The 13821-nt window shown below is 40.5% G+C and overlaps 1 protein-coding gene across 5 annotated transcripts in view; it reads right to left on the bottom strand.

The window, feature by feature from the left end:
* The window catches only part of Gsk3b (glycogen synthase kinase 3 beta), a 149207-nt gene that overhangs the window by 73324 nt on the left and 62062 nt on the right, over positions 1-13821 (bottom strand). For all 5 annotated transcript variants that reach the window (XM_060370382.1, XM_021648578.2, XM_021648577.2 and 2 more), the window contains exon 3: positions 2274-2357. In XM_060370382.1, coding sequence (XP_060226365.1) covers positions 2274-2357 — 84 coding nt within the window. The remainder of the gene's footprint in view (positions 1-2273; positions 2358-13821) is intronic.

Genomic DNA, 13821 nt, shown 5'->3' with positions numbered 1-13821 from the left:
GGGAAAGACAAAGAGAGGGAGAGGGAGAGGGGGAAAGGAAGAAAAATCTACAAAGACACAGAAATCCAGGGTCTAGATAGAAGGAATGTAACAAAATCTGGAAAGAGAAACTACTCCAAACTACTAAGTATCTTTATTTTGCTCAAAAGCTGAGGTATGAGATATTAAAAATTACTTTTAGTACACACAGGTTTTCTACTCTTCTGATAGACTTGTGTTAGAGGCCTTTCAGCATCCCTAGGAGCAGTTATGGAAAACAGAAAGCTGAAGGCAGGAGCAAGGAGGCACTCAAGTAAAAGCCAATCAGCCGGCTTTCAGTCAGTGACAGAGCCTCCTGCCAAACCAAAACCCCAAAAGCCGCTCAGTACCATGCAAGGCCTCCCTCCCTGCCCTTTAATTTTGGAAGTTAAATGTGTTAACATTTACAAAGCATTTAAATAATGTCTGGTACATGGGGACTATGTTTATTGAAGTAATTAAGACCACAGTGTTTAGGGAACTTTTAAGGAGGCATTTGCAAACGAATCTATATGTTATCTAGTAGATCATGGAACAAATAATTCTGACCTTTACTTTCCTCTCTAGGGCATTATAATGTCCAGCATCTAATAATAAAGAAGTCATGAGGATACAAAATTACATTATTAAAATGCTGTAGACATAGCAGATGCTCTGTAATTTTATTTGGGGAGGGACAGGAAAAGTAAAAAGATGCCAAAATAAACAGTAATGGGCAGTTTGCTAGACTAAGAGAAAGGAAAAATAGGTAGGATCAACCAATTGGCTTAAAAAAAAAATCCAAATACTTTTGGGAGTTTACAATTCCTAATATAAGTAGAGGGATCTTAAAAGTAAGAACTAAGAAAGAAGTGTTAGTATGAGCGTATGAGCTCAACTTTCTAATTATGATTGTTAAAACATGTTATGACAATCATTACAGATCTGGAGAAAGGGACATCACAAACATGAATTAAGTATCTCTTGGATTACAGTTTGAGTTAGGAGTCATGTCTAGAAACACCTAAGTAAAATTTAGTGGCAACTAAAAATGGTTACACTACAAACATAATGTAAAGGCAACATGAACGTCACAACCTTCGATATTACAAGCATGAAACCTGAAGTCCAAAATATCATGTGCTCTCATTCTGGGTAATTAAAAAAAGAAAATTGGGTGCTTTGGTTGTTACTCTAGTACCTGCTTTGCTTCTCCACTTCAGACCAGTGAGGGGGGGAGGGTGGAAATGGTGAGGAGGGCAGTGACAGGCAGCAAGAAAGGGACTAAGCAAGAGGTACTCTGACACCTCCTAAGGACACCAGAGAGATAGGGGCTGCTGGTGTCCAAGCAGTCTTATCCTTACTTTCACAGAATTACACACAACCAGAAACAGTGACTATTTATAATCACCTCTAGAGATCTTTCAATATTTTTTCCCTGGATAGGCAAAGCACCAACACCCCCCCCACCCACAATTTCTCTTATGTTCAACCTCAAATTAACACAATGACAAAATTTTCCTTCCCTTAATAAACAGATAACTATCATAACAGATAACTACTATATAAGCATATAAGGAACACAGAAATATTAATAAAAATAGCAATAAATAGTAATAAAATCATACTGAATTAATAAAGAAATGTTAATAAGAATATAAATGTGCCTGAGAACTGAAGATATGTTTACTCTACAGTAGAAAATCCCTTTCCCTACATTTTTAAGGGGGCTTAGGGTTTAGGACAAGGCCATTGCTCTGTGGTACTAGATGATGTCTTCACTTGAAAAAGTCTGTCTTAACCCTTTCTTTTTAAATTAAGGGTGTGGGGAGGCACTCACAGGGAGCATGTCTGTGGGAGGAGGCCAGAAGAGGGTGGTCAGTGCCCAGCTCTATTACTGCCCTAAGGTTCTCTCGCTGAACCTGAGATTACGCTGGCAGGCAGCAATCCCCAGAGATCTGTCTGTCCCATGACCCCACCGAGCTATGCTGTAGGTGCAAGCAGCCAAGTCAAGCTTTAACGGTGTACTCTGGAGACTTAAACTATGGTCCTCGAGCTGCTGCAGCAGGAGCTGCGAAGCTGTCTTCCCAGCAACCCCAGGAAGATCTTTCATTCTTTTCATTGGCATTTTCGTGCTATAATCAACAATACCCTATCTTAGGTTCAGAATCACTGATTTGTGCTTTGAATTCTCCCAATCAATTAGCAAAGCTAATTGTGGAGGTGTGGAGGGTTATTTTTAAAAGAACAGTCAGTTCATCCTTTCCCACACCTACCTTCTCACCACTTGAGTAGAAGAAATACCGCAATCGGACTATGTTACAGTGGTCTAGCTTTCTCATGATCTGGAGCTCTCGGTTCTGCAAAGAAAGCACATAAAATAAAGATTTAAGGACAGCTATTCAAGACCAAGGTACTTCTACAATAAGAGTAAGCAAAGAAATAGCTCCGAACACACTGATAAAATGTATGGCAAGCCAGTTACATGGTGGCACACAGTTGTAACCTTAGCACTGCTGATGTGGAAGCAGAAAGATCATGAGTTCAGGCCAATCTGGGCTACTCTACCTACAAAATAAAGAGGAGTGAAAGTGAGAGAGACCATTACCAGCCAATGACTCATCTGCCATGACTCATCAGTACAATAAATATGGAAATTAAGGTCCTGGTTTCACTCCAATATCACAGGAATATAGATTTCCCTAAATGATCCACATAATTTTAGCAGAACAGTTTGTGTAAGCACCAGTCAAGCCAAGGTTCAGTAAAGTCCCGTGTCTCACGTGTGCTTGCACAGACAGCTACTGCAGCTCTCATGCTCTAAGGTGCTCTTCACTAGATGAGTAATGACAAACCAGCGCCACAGGGAGCATCACTACTCTACGAATGCAGTGTATTTATTTTGTGTCACACAGAACAGAATAGAGACAGAAATAAACAACAACACTAAGAAAGGTCCTAATCTTCAGAAACCTAGGCGTATATGGTAAAAGAAAGAAAAACTACTGTCATTTAGGGACAGGCTCATGCTTTACCACTGAGCTATATTTACACCCAAAGGGAATTTTTAAATACTGAAATTTAGGGCTGGAGAGATGGCTTAGAGGTTAAGAGCACTGTCTGCTCTTCCAGAGGTCCTGAGTTCAATTCCCAGCAACCACTTGGTGGCTCATAACCATCTATAATGAGATATGATGTTCTCTTCTGGCCTGAAGGCAGAAAACTGTATACATAATAAGTAAATCTTTTTAAAAATACAGAAATTTAATAAGCGTAAAGTGGCTCAGTTGGTGAGTACTTGTTATATAAACGTAAGACCTGGTTTCCAACATCCAGCATAGAAAATGCCCAGTGGGGCCATGCATGCCTATAATCTCTGAGTTCATGGGCAGGGGCAGGCAGGCCCTAGGAGCGCACGGGCCAGCCAACCTAACCTCATTACAGGTTAATGAGAGACACAGTCTAACTGAGAAGGAGGAGAATGAGAAAGGAAGATTCTCTTCAGTTTACCCCACACAGTGTTTAAGTCCTCTGTATTAGGATGTTGTTTTTCATCAAAGGTAAAGTTATCAGTCACTTGTGCTATCAATTTAGCAGCTCTCTGTTACTTTTAGTCTAGAAAAATGTGTTAAGAAAGTCAAATTCACTAGTTATAGAAAGCAGACATTCTAGAGCAGAGTGTGAGCGGGAACTATGTATGGAGGTAAAAGCTGCACAGACCTGAAAGAAATGAACATGCGAATCGTTCTGTGATGGCTGCTACTAACCATCAACTTGACAATAGTTAAAATCACATAGGGGGTTAGCCTCTGGATACACCTGTGATGAAGTACTGTGCTGAAGCTGACAGAGGCAGAAAGACCCACCTTCAAAGCGGGTGGCAACCACTCCTTGGGCTTATGTCCTAGACTAAACTAAAGGGCAAAAGCTAACTAAACCCCAACTTTACCATTTTCTGATTCCAGGCTGTAGATGAATCATGGCCAGGCCCCCTTCCACGAGGACTTGCCAGCCAATGATGGACTGTTAAGCTTAAAGAATACACTCAAAACAAAAAACAAAAAACAAAACAAAAAAAATTTCCCCCTTAAGTTGTTCCTATCAGAGTATTTTATTACAGGAACAGGAAATGTAACTGGACATATCTGTAACTGTGCAGAAAGAACACTGCAGTTAAATGTAAAAACCTAGGGGACAGGTTTGGAATGTTCCAAAAACTGCTGGAAAGATAAGGTGGTTGTGTCATTAACAGCTGAGGGAAAGGCAGAAGATAAGTTCAGAGAAAGGGGTAGTCGAGGGTGAAAGGAATAATGCCTCATCCACCATGAAGTGAAGAAACTCAAGTGCACTTCAAATGTGAATGGAAGTCAATGGAGAGTTTGACAGCTGAAGTTGTGATCTCCAAAAGAGTATTCTAAAACTTGGACACAATAAGTTTGAATAACAAGGGGGCAGGAGGAATCATGCAATAGAAAGGAATGAATAATGGAATTGTAAATGAAAAAAAGAAAAGAATGTTATCTTAGAGCCATAAAGAGCTTTTTAAAAAACGAGCTAAGAGATTAAGATAAAAATGAAAAATTGACAATATGGCCAACATAAGATGTAGATTTCAGAACAACAATGATGACACAGACTAATGAGACTGAATTAAAGTTGGCGTAGGAAGAGCAGGGAACAATGCTACAGAGAATGATGAGGTCAGGAAACCCACTCTCCCCTGACAGCTGTACAATACATGCCTAGGAGATCCAATGTGACCTCAGGCAAAGTAACAGCAACCAGAGAACTGTCTGAATTTCAATGTATCTTCCATCTTACATAGACACTAAGTACCAAAACATAAGGAACCCTTATAACTGCAAAGTGTTAAACATAATGTCTTATAACTGATTAACTGAGCCCAGAAATTAATTCTAACAGAATTAAAAGGCTAATTTCTATTTTTTTTTAAAAAAAAACCTCTAATAAAATATAATATTCTTAAAAAAAAATCACATTCATAAGGTTTTAAAAAAAGCCAACTTGAGGGTGCAGAGATGGCATAGTGGTTAGGATCCTGATACACTGGCACAAGACCCAGGTTTGGTTCCCAGTACCCGTATGGTTACTGCCAAGAGTCTGTAGCTCCAGTTCCAGGGGATCCAGTGCCCCTTTCTTGCCTCCATGGGCACCAAAATGTATCCATACTAACACACACAAAACACTCATACAGAGAAAATAAAAATAAATGAATCTTTACAAAAAAAATCAGACTCTAGAATTGCTACAGTATAAAAAACACTCTATTTAAAACATTGCAAAGATATGTAGACAACAGAAAAGCTGACATTCACATTAAAAAACAACAGGCATTGGTAGACAAAGCTAGTGCATTCAGCAATGAATATAAAGCAGCGAATATAATCATAATGTACAAATGTAGCTATTTCCTTTAATTTCATCAAAATATAAAATATAAGCCATAGAACATACATACATTGCATCAAACAATAATAGTACAAAGAAGGAAAAATTAGCTGTATTTGAGCTATATTTTCCTGGAGCCAAACAAAGCAGCTTTAACCTAAAATAGACTGTCACGAGTTGAGATGCCAAGTGTAATCCCAGAACAACCACCAGAGTCACCTAAGATGTAGGTCTCCAGGCATGTCTATGAGGACTCAGAGTTGCTTAACAGGTGGGGAGGCCCTGGATGCTGACAGCACCATTGTGGGCTAGCATCCTAGACTGTGTAACAAATACAAAGTTAGGAAGGAAGCACCAGCGTTCATCTCTTTCTGCTTCCTGACTGGGCCAATGTGCATAGCTGCCACCATACCTAAAAACAGCTCTTGTCACCGTATTTTCCCACCGTGACGCACTACACTCTCAAACTAAAAGCAAAAGTAAACCCTTTCTCTCCTTCATTTTTTTTTCAAGATATTTAATCATAGCAATGAAAAAGCCAGTATAGTGTACTAAAAAGCTTGTTGGGATTGGGCTCATCGGTTCTCTGTTACAGAAGGAGAAAGCGTTGTCACGAGGCCCTAGATGTATGAAGGGACGATGGACAGGGAATGATGGCTGAAGGAAGGGCATCACTCTCTTCAATCACATGCAACACGAAAACAGGAGTGGGACTTCTGGGAAAGAAGGAGGACTTCTAGGAAGGGGTGGGATGAGATGCATTACTGAGGTAGGGGCTTAAGATTACTAGTATTACATATGTGTATGAGACTCTCAAAGTAAGGAAAAGGTATTTGTTAAAGAGAAAGGAGTCAGTATGTTCTAGTAAGGAGGGACAAAACCAACATGAGAAAGAAATTAAGCAAAATGGCATCACTTGTTCCTTATATGCAACCACATAAATTATTAATGAACAATTAAAAGGCAGAGATTGCCAAACTGGACTTTTGTTTTGTTTTTGAGACAGGGTTTCTCTGTGTAGCCATGGCTGTCCTGAAACTAGCTCTGTAGACCAGGGATTAAAAGTATGCAACACTACTACCTGGCTCAAACTGGAGGCTGGTTGTGGGGTTTTTTGTTGTGGTTTGTTGTTGTTTTAAAGCTTTAAATATATTTCTCTCTAAAGGAGATACAATTTAGACTGAAACACAAAGATCATTACAAAGACAAACTATAACATAAGGGACACTGGAGTTTCAATATTATGTCCTGCCAGTGACAACTCGCTTTGCAATAAGGCTTCTCCTTATTCATATGCCCAAGCACACATTAAAATTTGTGCTCTACACTGGACCTAAGTTTTGCTTCCTATTTCAGAGTGTCAATACTATCTGCTCACACTATAAACCACCGGTGACACTATTACAAGAATGTCTTGACCCTTTTCCTACCTACATACTTAACTAATTCCCATCTCCCTCACCATCTCCAGGCCATTTCCAGCTGTTCCCACACACACATTCAACTCTTCTTATAGCATGTAAAAATATTTTGAAGTGTATTGTGTCTTTCCATGTATTACTACAACTACAAGTCAATGCTGTAATACAAAAGAAAGTATGCCAAAACTCGCAGAACTCGGCATGACATCGCCATGACAAGAGACAACAACATATACCCTGCCTGTGCAACTTACTATAAATTCCTTAAGAGTAGAAATTGAACTTATTACCTTTGCCCGTCATCTAGCATTGGGAATTGGGAGGGAAGGCAAGTAAAATCTTACATATAAAACAAAGACTTACAACTGTAATAAGCATGTAAAAAATACTAACTGCTCAAGATATACTAAATACCATACTAATAAGGAAACCTGAAGAATAGATTTCAAGCAGAAATTGCTTTTCTTTTTAATAAAAAACTATCCAAATACATATGTCTCTAAAAGGACTGTTATGGTTTAGATATACATTCCCTGGAAGACCCGTAAGTCTTGATCCACAGCTGTAAGCCCAATCACTAAGTGTGACTGAATCCCAAAGGTTCTGGACTCATCAATGGACTGACCCTTTAGGAACTGGTAGTGCGATTAGGAGGGGGCTAGCTGGAGAAAGCTCTCTGGGAGTGTGCCCTGGAGAGGTGCACCTGCCCCTACCCCTTCCTGCATCCTCCCTCCTTCCGGGAGAGGCTCTCTGCTCCTTTACACTCTTGGGCTGTATTATCCACTGACCAAGGAACAATAGCATCAGCTAACCCTGTACAGAATCTGCCAAAAGTCTTTCTCTTTCTCTAACTTCTGGTACTTTTTTGTTACAGCAACAAAAACTAACAAATAGACATAAAGGTTTTTATTCCCTTTTATAATACCTGACAACACTAGGAAGGCAGGGAAGGAGGAGGGGGAAAGGGAGGGAGGGAAAGAAGGATGGTAGATTGGGTGACTTGCTTCTGAAAGCTAAGCCACAGAGCCAAGGGTTACCGGAAGGGTATGTTAAGAAACCATTATGTAAAGCCTAGAGAAAGTTAACTTTCAGGTGAGGAAACAACCAGCAAGCTCAAAACTGTGGGTGTAAAGTAGGCAGCATATGTCTGTCGATCATCTTTCTTCTTCACCAGAGTTTGTTCTATATCACAGAAAACTCTGCTGCAGTGAAGCAGAATTAACCTCAAAGGCTTTGCTTTCAAACTACCTTCCCTAAACATAACTTCTGTTAAAAAACAAAAACAAAAAACTTATCCAAAGAACTGAATCAGTTTAATCCCCTAAATTTTTTATTCCATAGTAAAATCAGATGAACCCCCTCCCAAATACTCTACAAATGGCTTCTAAAAAGAAAAATCTCAAAATAACTCCTGGTATACACAAGTATTTTCAACTCAACTTTATGTCAGAACTGAGTGTCTTGGTCTGCAAAACGATACACTGATGGGTGAGCACACTTCCAATACAGTGACTGATTTTTATCACTAGCCAGCTGCTGTTTGTGAGCATAGGAGTGTGGTGGTCTCACTGAGAAGGGCTCTCATAGGTTCACAGGCTTGACTACTTGGTCCCCAGTTAGTGGAACTGTGCGGAAAGAATCAGGCCTTGTTGGAGGAGGTGTGTCACTGAAGGGAGGCTTTAAGCTTTCAAAGGCCCACGACATTCCCAGTGAGCACTCACTCTGCCTTGTGCTTGTGGTTCAAGATGTAAACACTTCACTACTGCCCCAGCACGTGCCTGCCTGCTGCCATGTCCCCCTCCAGGATGGTTCACAGCCTCTCATCTCGGACCCTGGAAGCTCCAAACAAATTCTTCCTCTTTAAGGTACCTGGGTCACGGTCTCATCACAGCCATAAAAGAGTAACCAAGACAAAGAACAGAAAAGCCTGCTTATTGCTTTGTTAAAGTCTGCAAACCTGTCAGGGAAAATGTCTTGTCTACAAAGATAAAAATTTTAAATATTGCAAGTCACAAAGAACCACTGATGTGATCTAAGTTAAGAGATTTTACTCTAGCCCAGGGCAGTTCAGAGTCCAATTGGGTTACATAGTAATGTGAAGAGGGACTGCCTCTGACATAATCTGATTGGCCTGCTCTTTGATCACCTCCCTCTGGGGGGGAGCAGCCTTACCAGGCCATAGTAGAGGACAATGCAGCCACTTTTGATGTGAACTGACAGACTAAGATCAGAAAGGAGAGGAGAACCTCCCCTATTAGTAGACTTGGGGAGTGGCATGCATGCAGAAAGGGGAGGGAGGGTGGGATCGGGAGGGGAGGAGGGAGGGGCTTATGGGGGGATGCAGAATGAATAAAGTGTAATTGATGAAAAATTTTTAAAAAAAGGGAAAAAATAATTTAAGAACCTTAAATGACTTTCAAAAGTGGAGGAAAACATGGAATTAGTCAATTGGCATGGAGCACGTCTCGCCCCTGGGGGCAATGGTCTCCTGAACCTACTCAGACCTCGGACACCACCACTGCTAGTTCTAGAACTGACGCAGGATGTTCCAAAGAGGGGGTTAAGGCTTCTCATAATATTTCCTATAAGCCCACACCTGTTTGTCTATATCCCCCATTTTTATTCATTATTAGCCAGATAGAGCCAAGTAATTGTGGTAATGATACTTGCTTTTTTGCCCAATGCTGGAATGCTAGTAAATTTAGGTATGCCCTGGTTACTCGCATGCCTCACTGGGTGCCTGTGCCCATTGATGCCCCTCACGCTATGACTCTCTTCAGACAGAAAAGGGATCTTGGAACTACAGCCACCATTGTTACTACCATCTCATTGGCGGCTGTTGGAGCTACCACCGGGGCATTAGCCATGAGTCATACTGGGCAGACTGCTCAGACCCTGAATAATCATTTAGCCAATGTAGCTCATGCCTTAGTTGTACATAAAGGAATTAATGCTCAACTAAAAGGAAGCTTGATGGTGTTCAATCAGAGGATTGACCTCGTGCAGGAGCAAATTGATACCCTATGGCAAATCGCTCAACCTGGCTGTCAATGAAAGTATGCTGGACTTTGAGTCACTAGCATATAACATGAGAATTTTTCCTGTGCTGCAAATCTGTCTAAACAATTGTCGAGCTATATTTTAGGTAATTGGACTGGAGAATTCGATACTATGATGGAGCAGCTGAGAGTGGCCATTGTCACAGTAAATTCTACCAGAGTGGACGCAGGACTAGCCACAGGATTATCAACATGGATTGCTGCAGCCATGAATCATCTGAAGGAATGGGCGGGCATGGGAGTGTTAGCAGGCCTTCTGGTGTTGGTCTCCTTGGTTTGCCTGTGGTATATATGCAAGATTAGAGTCTCACAACAGTGTGATGCAGCCATGATCATTCAGGCCTTTACAGCCATTGAAGCAGGACATTCTCCCCAAGCATGGTTGGATACCATAAAAAGCTAAAATGTTACGCTCAGGATGCGAGGCTAAGCACTGCACTCAGGGTCAGCCGCTTTGGACCCAGAGAAGAGCATGTCTGATTGCATGCGGGTTGATACCCCAGGTCCCGCCTCTGAGAAAAAGGTATCGGACGGGTCTGATGCTCTTTGGGTGGATGACACCTAAATGAACATCGGTACAAAGTCCCAATTTATTTCTAATATCAGAGATCAGACCTCTACTCTTGCCTGATGCGTCTAAAACAAAAAGTGGGAACTGTAGAGAGCTGCGGAATGCTATGCCTTAAAGATGGAGCTGGTTTCCGCCTTCCACCTTTCCGATGGTGAGTGCTCTCTGTCACGAACAATTCCACATTTGGCTAAGGCCGAGGATCTGGCTTGCTTCCATGTATGTGGACCTATCTGCATTGCCCACGTGGCACGCCTGGGTTGGCTACCCAGAGTCTATTTAAGCTGTGGGCTGGCTTTCCCCAGGGTCCGAGGATTGTTCAAGGTTCCTGAATAAACTGCATTGAAAAAAAAAAAAGAGAGAGATTTTACTCTTGGGAATATTACCGACTGTGAAAAAAAAAACAGTTATTAAAGGGATGAGGTGAAACACTGAAAGCGGAATGGGGTACCCAAGTCTGAGAGGCAGATTAACTCACAAGGCTGTGAGTTAATACTGTGAAGGGGCCACTGGCCTACAAGGTCCTTTGGGAAGCAGGAGAGGGAAATTCAGCTAACTGACAGAGACACTGAAGGTGAAAGGCCCAGGAAGTAACCTGAAGATACTCACTCATTCCTCAGCAAGAGGGCTGCATGGCGCCTGAAGTTCCAGAAGCATACAAAAATGTGTATAAAGTAAGAAAAGACGACTAGACTTGACTGGACTCCTAATTAGAAAGCAAGTCTATAAACAAAAGCAAAAATAAAATGGAGAACCTAAACAGTGGTGTCACATCATCCCCATAAAATTTAAAATAAAAAAATTTAAAATAAAATTAAAAAATAAAAGAATGCTGAGGCATATTCATACCTAGTACCTAAGTAACCACACAAAAGAAGCGCCACAAAACTAGCGCCCTAGAACAAGAGTGGACAAGTGTTTTCCATGAGGGATGAGATAGTACATATTTTGGGCTGGCGAACCATATGGACCATGCTGCAACGACTCAACTGCACAGCTACGCTGAAGAACAGCCGTCAACAAAACGAAGTAGAATGGACATGACTGTGTTCTAATAAAACTTTATTATTTTTTTATTTAAAAAACCAGAAGCAGGCCTACAGTTTTCCACTGCTCTAGAAAACAAGAAAGAAAAATTCCTGATAATCAATTTTTACCTATCATCCCTATTGCCAACACACACAGAATGAACTTTATAGATTAATTTAATGACAAGTGTTCTAGGAATTTATGATATTTTCCTTTAATGCTACTATAATCAGTACAAACAATATCGTAATTATAAATTATAGTTATAAAAGAACCAAGTGTGCCAAAGAGAAAGCAGAGGACTTATATTTCCTATCAGTGGCGGTGAATTAAAGAAGCCATGAATGAGGTTCTTAAAGGCTTATTTTCAGAGGCCTTAGCATATAGGTAAGTGCTAACATGAATGCATTCCTTAAACCCTGTTGTCTATAAATGTCAATATAACAATTATTAACAATAGTGAGAATGATACCAATAACTAGAGAAAACTGAGACTATATCCTACGCTGGGCACTATGCTGGCAGTTTATCTTTATGATCTAAACCTTTCGTGTAGGCAACATCATTATTACCATTTTAGAGAGGCTGTAAGTACAGAAGGGTTAAGAAAGATGGTAACAGGTGGAGAGTTGGCTCAGCAGTTAAGAGCATTGGCTGCTCTTCCACAGGACCAGGGTTCAATTCCCAGCACCCACATCGCAGCTCACAACTGCCTGTATCTCAAGTTCCCATGTATCCAACTCCTTCACACAGATATACATGCAGGCCAAAGGCCAATGTACTTTTTTTTTTAATTAATACAGATGCTAACAAAATACAGAGGCAAAAATTAAACCAGGTGTGTCAGAGCCCATGCTCTCAACTATCACAATGGAATGTAACTCACTGACTTTCAGCTATTATTATATGACTGAAAGATACAACAATAAAGCAACTTCAGTATTCAGTTTATAATTCAAACTAAGGCAAGCAGACATATACACACAGAGGTCATACAAGAGAACATGGTGAATGAAATTAAAAGGATTTTATTAAAATAGAGTTCTGAAATATTTTTTAAAAGCACATCCACCTGGAGAAAATTTAAATCATTTTACATGAAAGGATACAAAATTAAGTTAAGGCTTAAGTAAGTTTCAATACTTCTCTGGAACCACTGACTTTCTAAGTAAGCAAAAACTTTATAACTTCCAGAAGAATGAAAGTATTTCTATACACCCCTAGAACAGAATTAAACTAGAATCTCAGACTGCTGCAGAAGACACCTAGGTTTCCACAAACCACAGATAACAGGTGACCACTCTCGACCATTCTTTCCTGCTTCTTTTTTTCTCTTGGCTTGCATGTTTCAAGTCTCTCAGCTCTTTTCAGCTGTCTCTACTACCCCGTCTAGTCTGCAGCTTTACAGTGATGACTCCCCCAGTGTCAGCAAGCCAGTGAACTACCTACTTAACAATTTCCTTTCTACGCCTTGTCATTAGCAAGTTCCTGACTGCCTTCAAACCTGCTCCACCCACAGCCTTCCCACCTCAACTGCTGGCAATTCCACTCACCTAAGCATTGCCTGCAGTATTGATTTGTCTTTCTCTCGGGCCTCAATTCCAACAGTTGGCTCTACCTCCGAAATATACACAGGATTTCAGTAATGACAGTCTTGTGCATTTGTTCCCTAGCAATGAAATTCATATTTATATAGAAACCTACACAGGAACATAAAAAGTAACCTTACTGTGAACAGCCACCAGCTGTTCTTCATGGGGGAAAATGTCTAAACAAGTTATAGTACATCTACATCATGGAATACATACTCAACAACATATCTGTATCTCCAGAAAATATTAGAAGATTTAAAAAAAAAAAGACAATTCCCAAAGTTATACAGCATGTGAACCTTTCATGTAACAATCACACACTCCTTTAATAATTTTTAAAGATGTGTTTACGTGAATGAGTGTTTTGCCTGCATGTATGACTCTGCACCATGTGTGTACCTGACATCTGCAGAAGGCAGAAGAGTGCATCAGATACTCTAAAAATGGAATGATGGACAGTTGTGAACTGCCATGTGGGTGCTGGGAACCAAACCTAGGTCTTTTGCAAGAGCAGAATGTTCTTGTTGCCTTGCTCTTCCATCTCTTCATATAGGACAAACTTTTTGTGGCCATGGTGACACAGAATCAGAGTCACCACGTGACTCAGAAATTCTGCTCCCAGCTGTGTGTATGTGTATGTAAATGAAAAAACAAATATCTAAACAATAACTATAAACAAATGCTCACAGTAGCATCTCTTCTAATAGCCAAAAAATTACAGATATAACATGAGCATCAACAAAATC

This window comes from Meriones unguiculatus, chromosome 17 (assembly GCF_030254825.1).
Source record: "Meriones unguiculatus strain TT.TT164.6M chromosome 17, Bangor_MerUng_6.1, whole genome shotgun sequence".
NCBI classification, from domain to species: Eukaryota; Metazoa; Chordata; class Mammalia; order Rodentia; family Muridae; genus Meriones; species Meriones unguiculatus.
The sequence above is the reverse complement of the archived record's forward strand: the minus strand, read 5'-3'. Positions and strand labels throughout refer to the sequence as shown.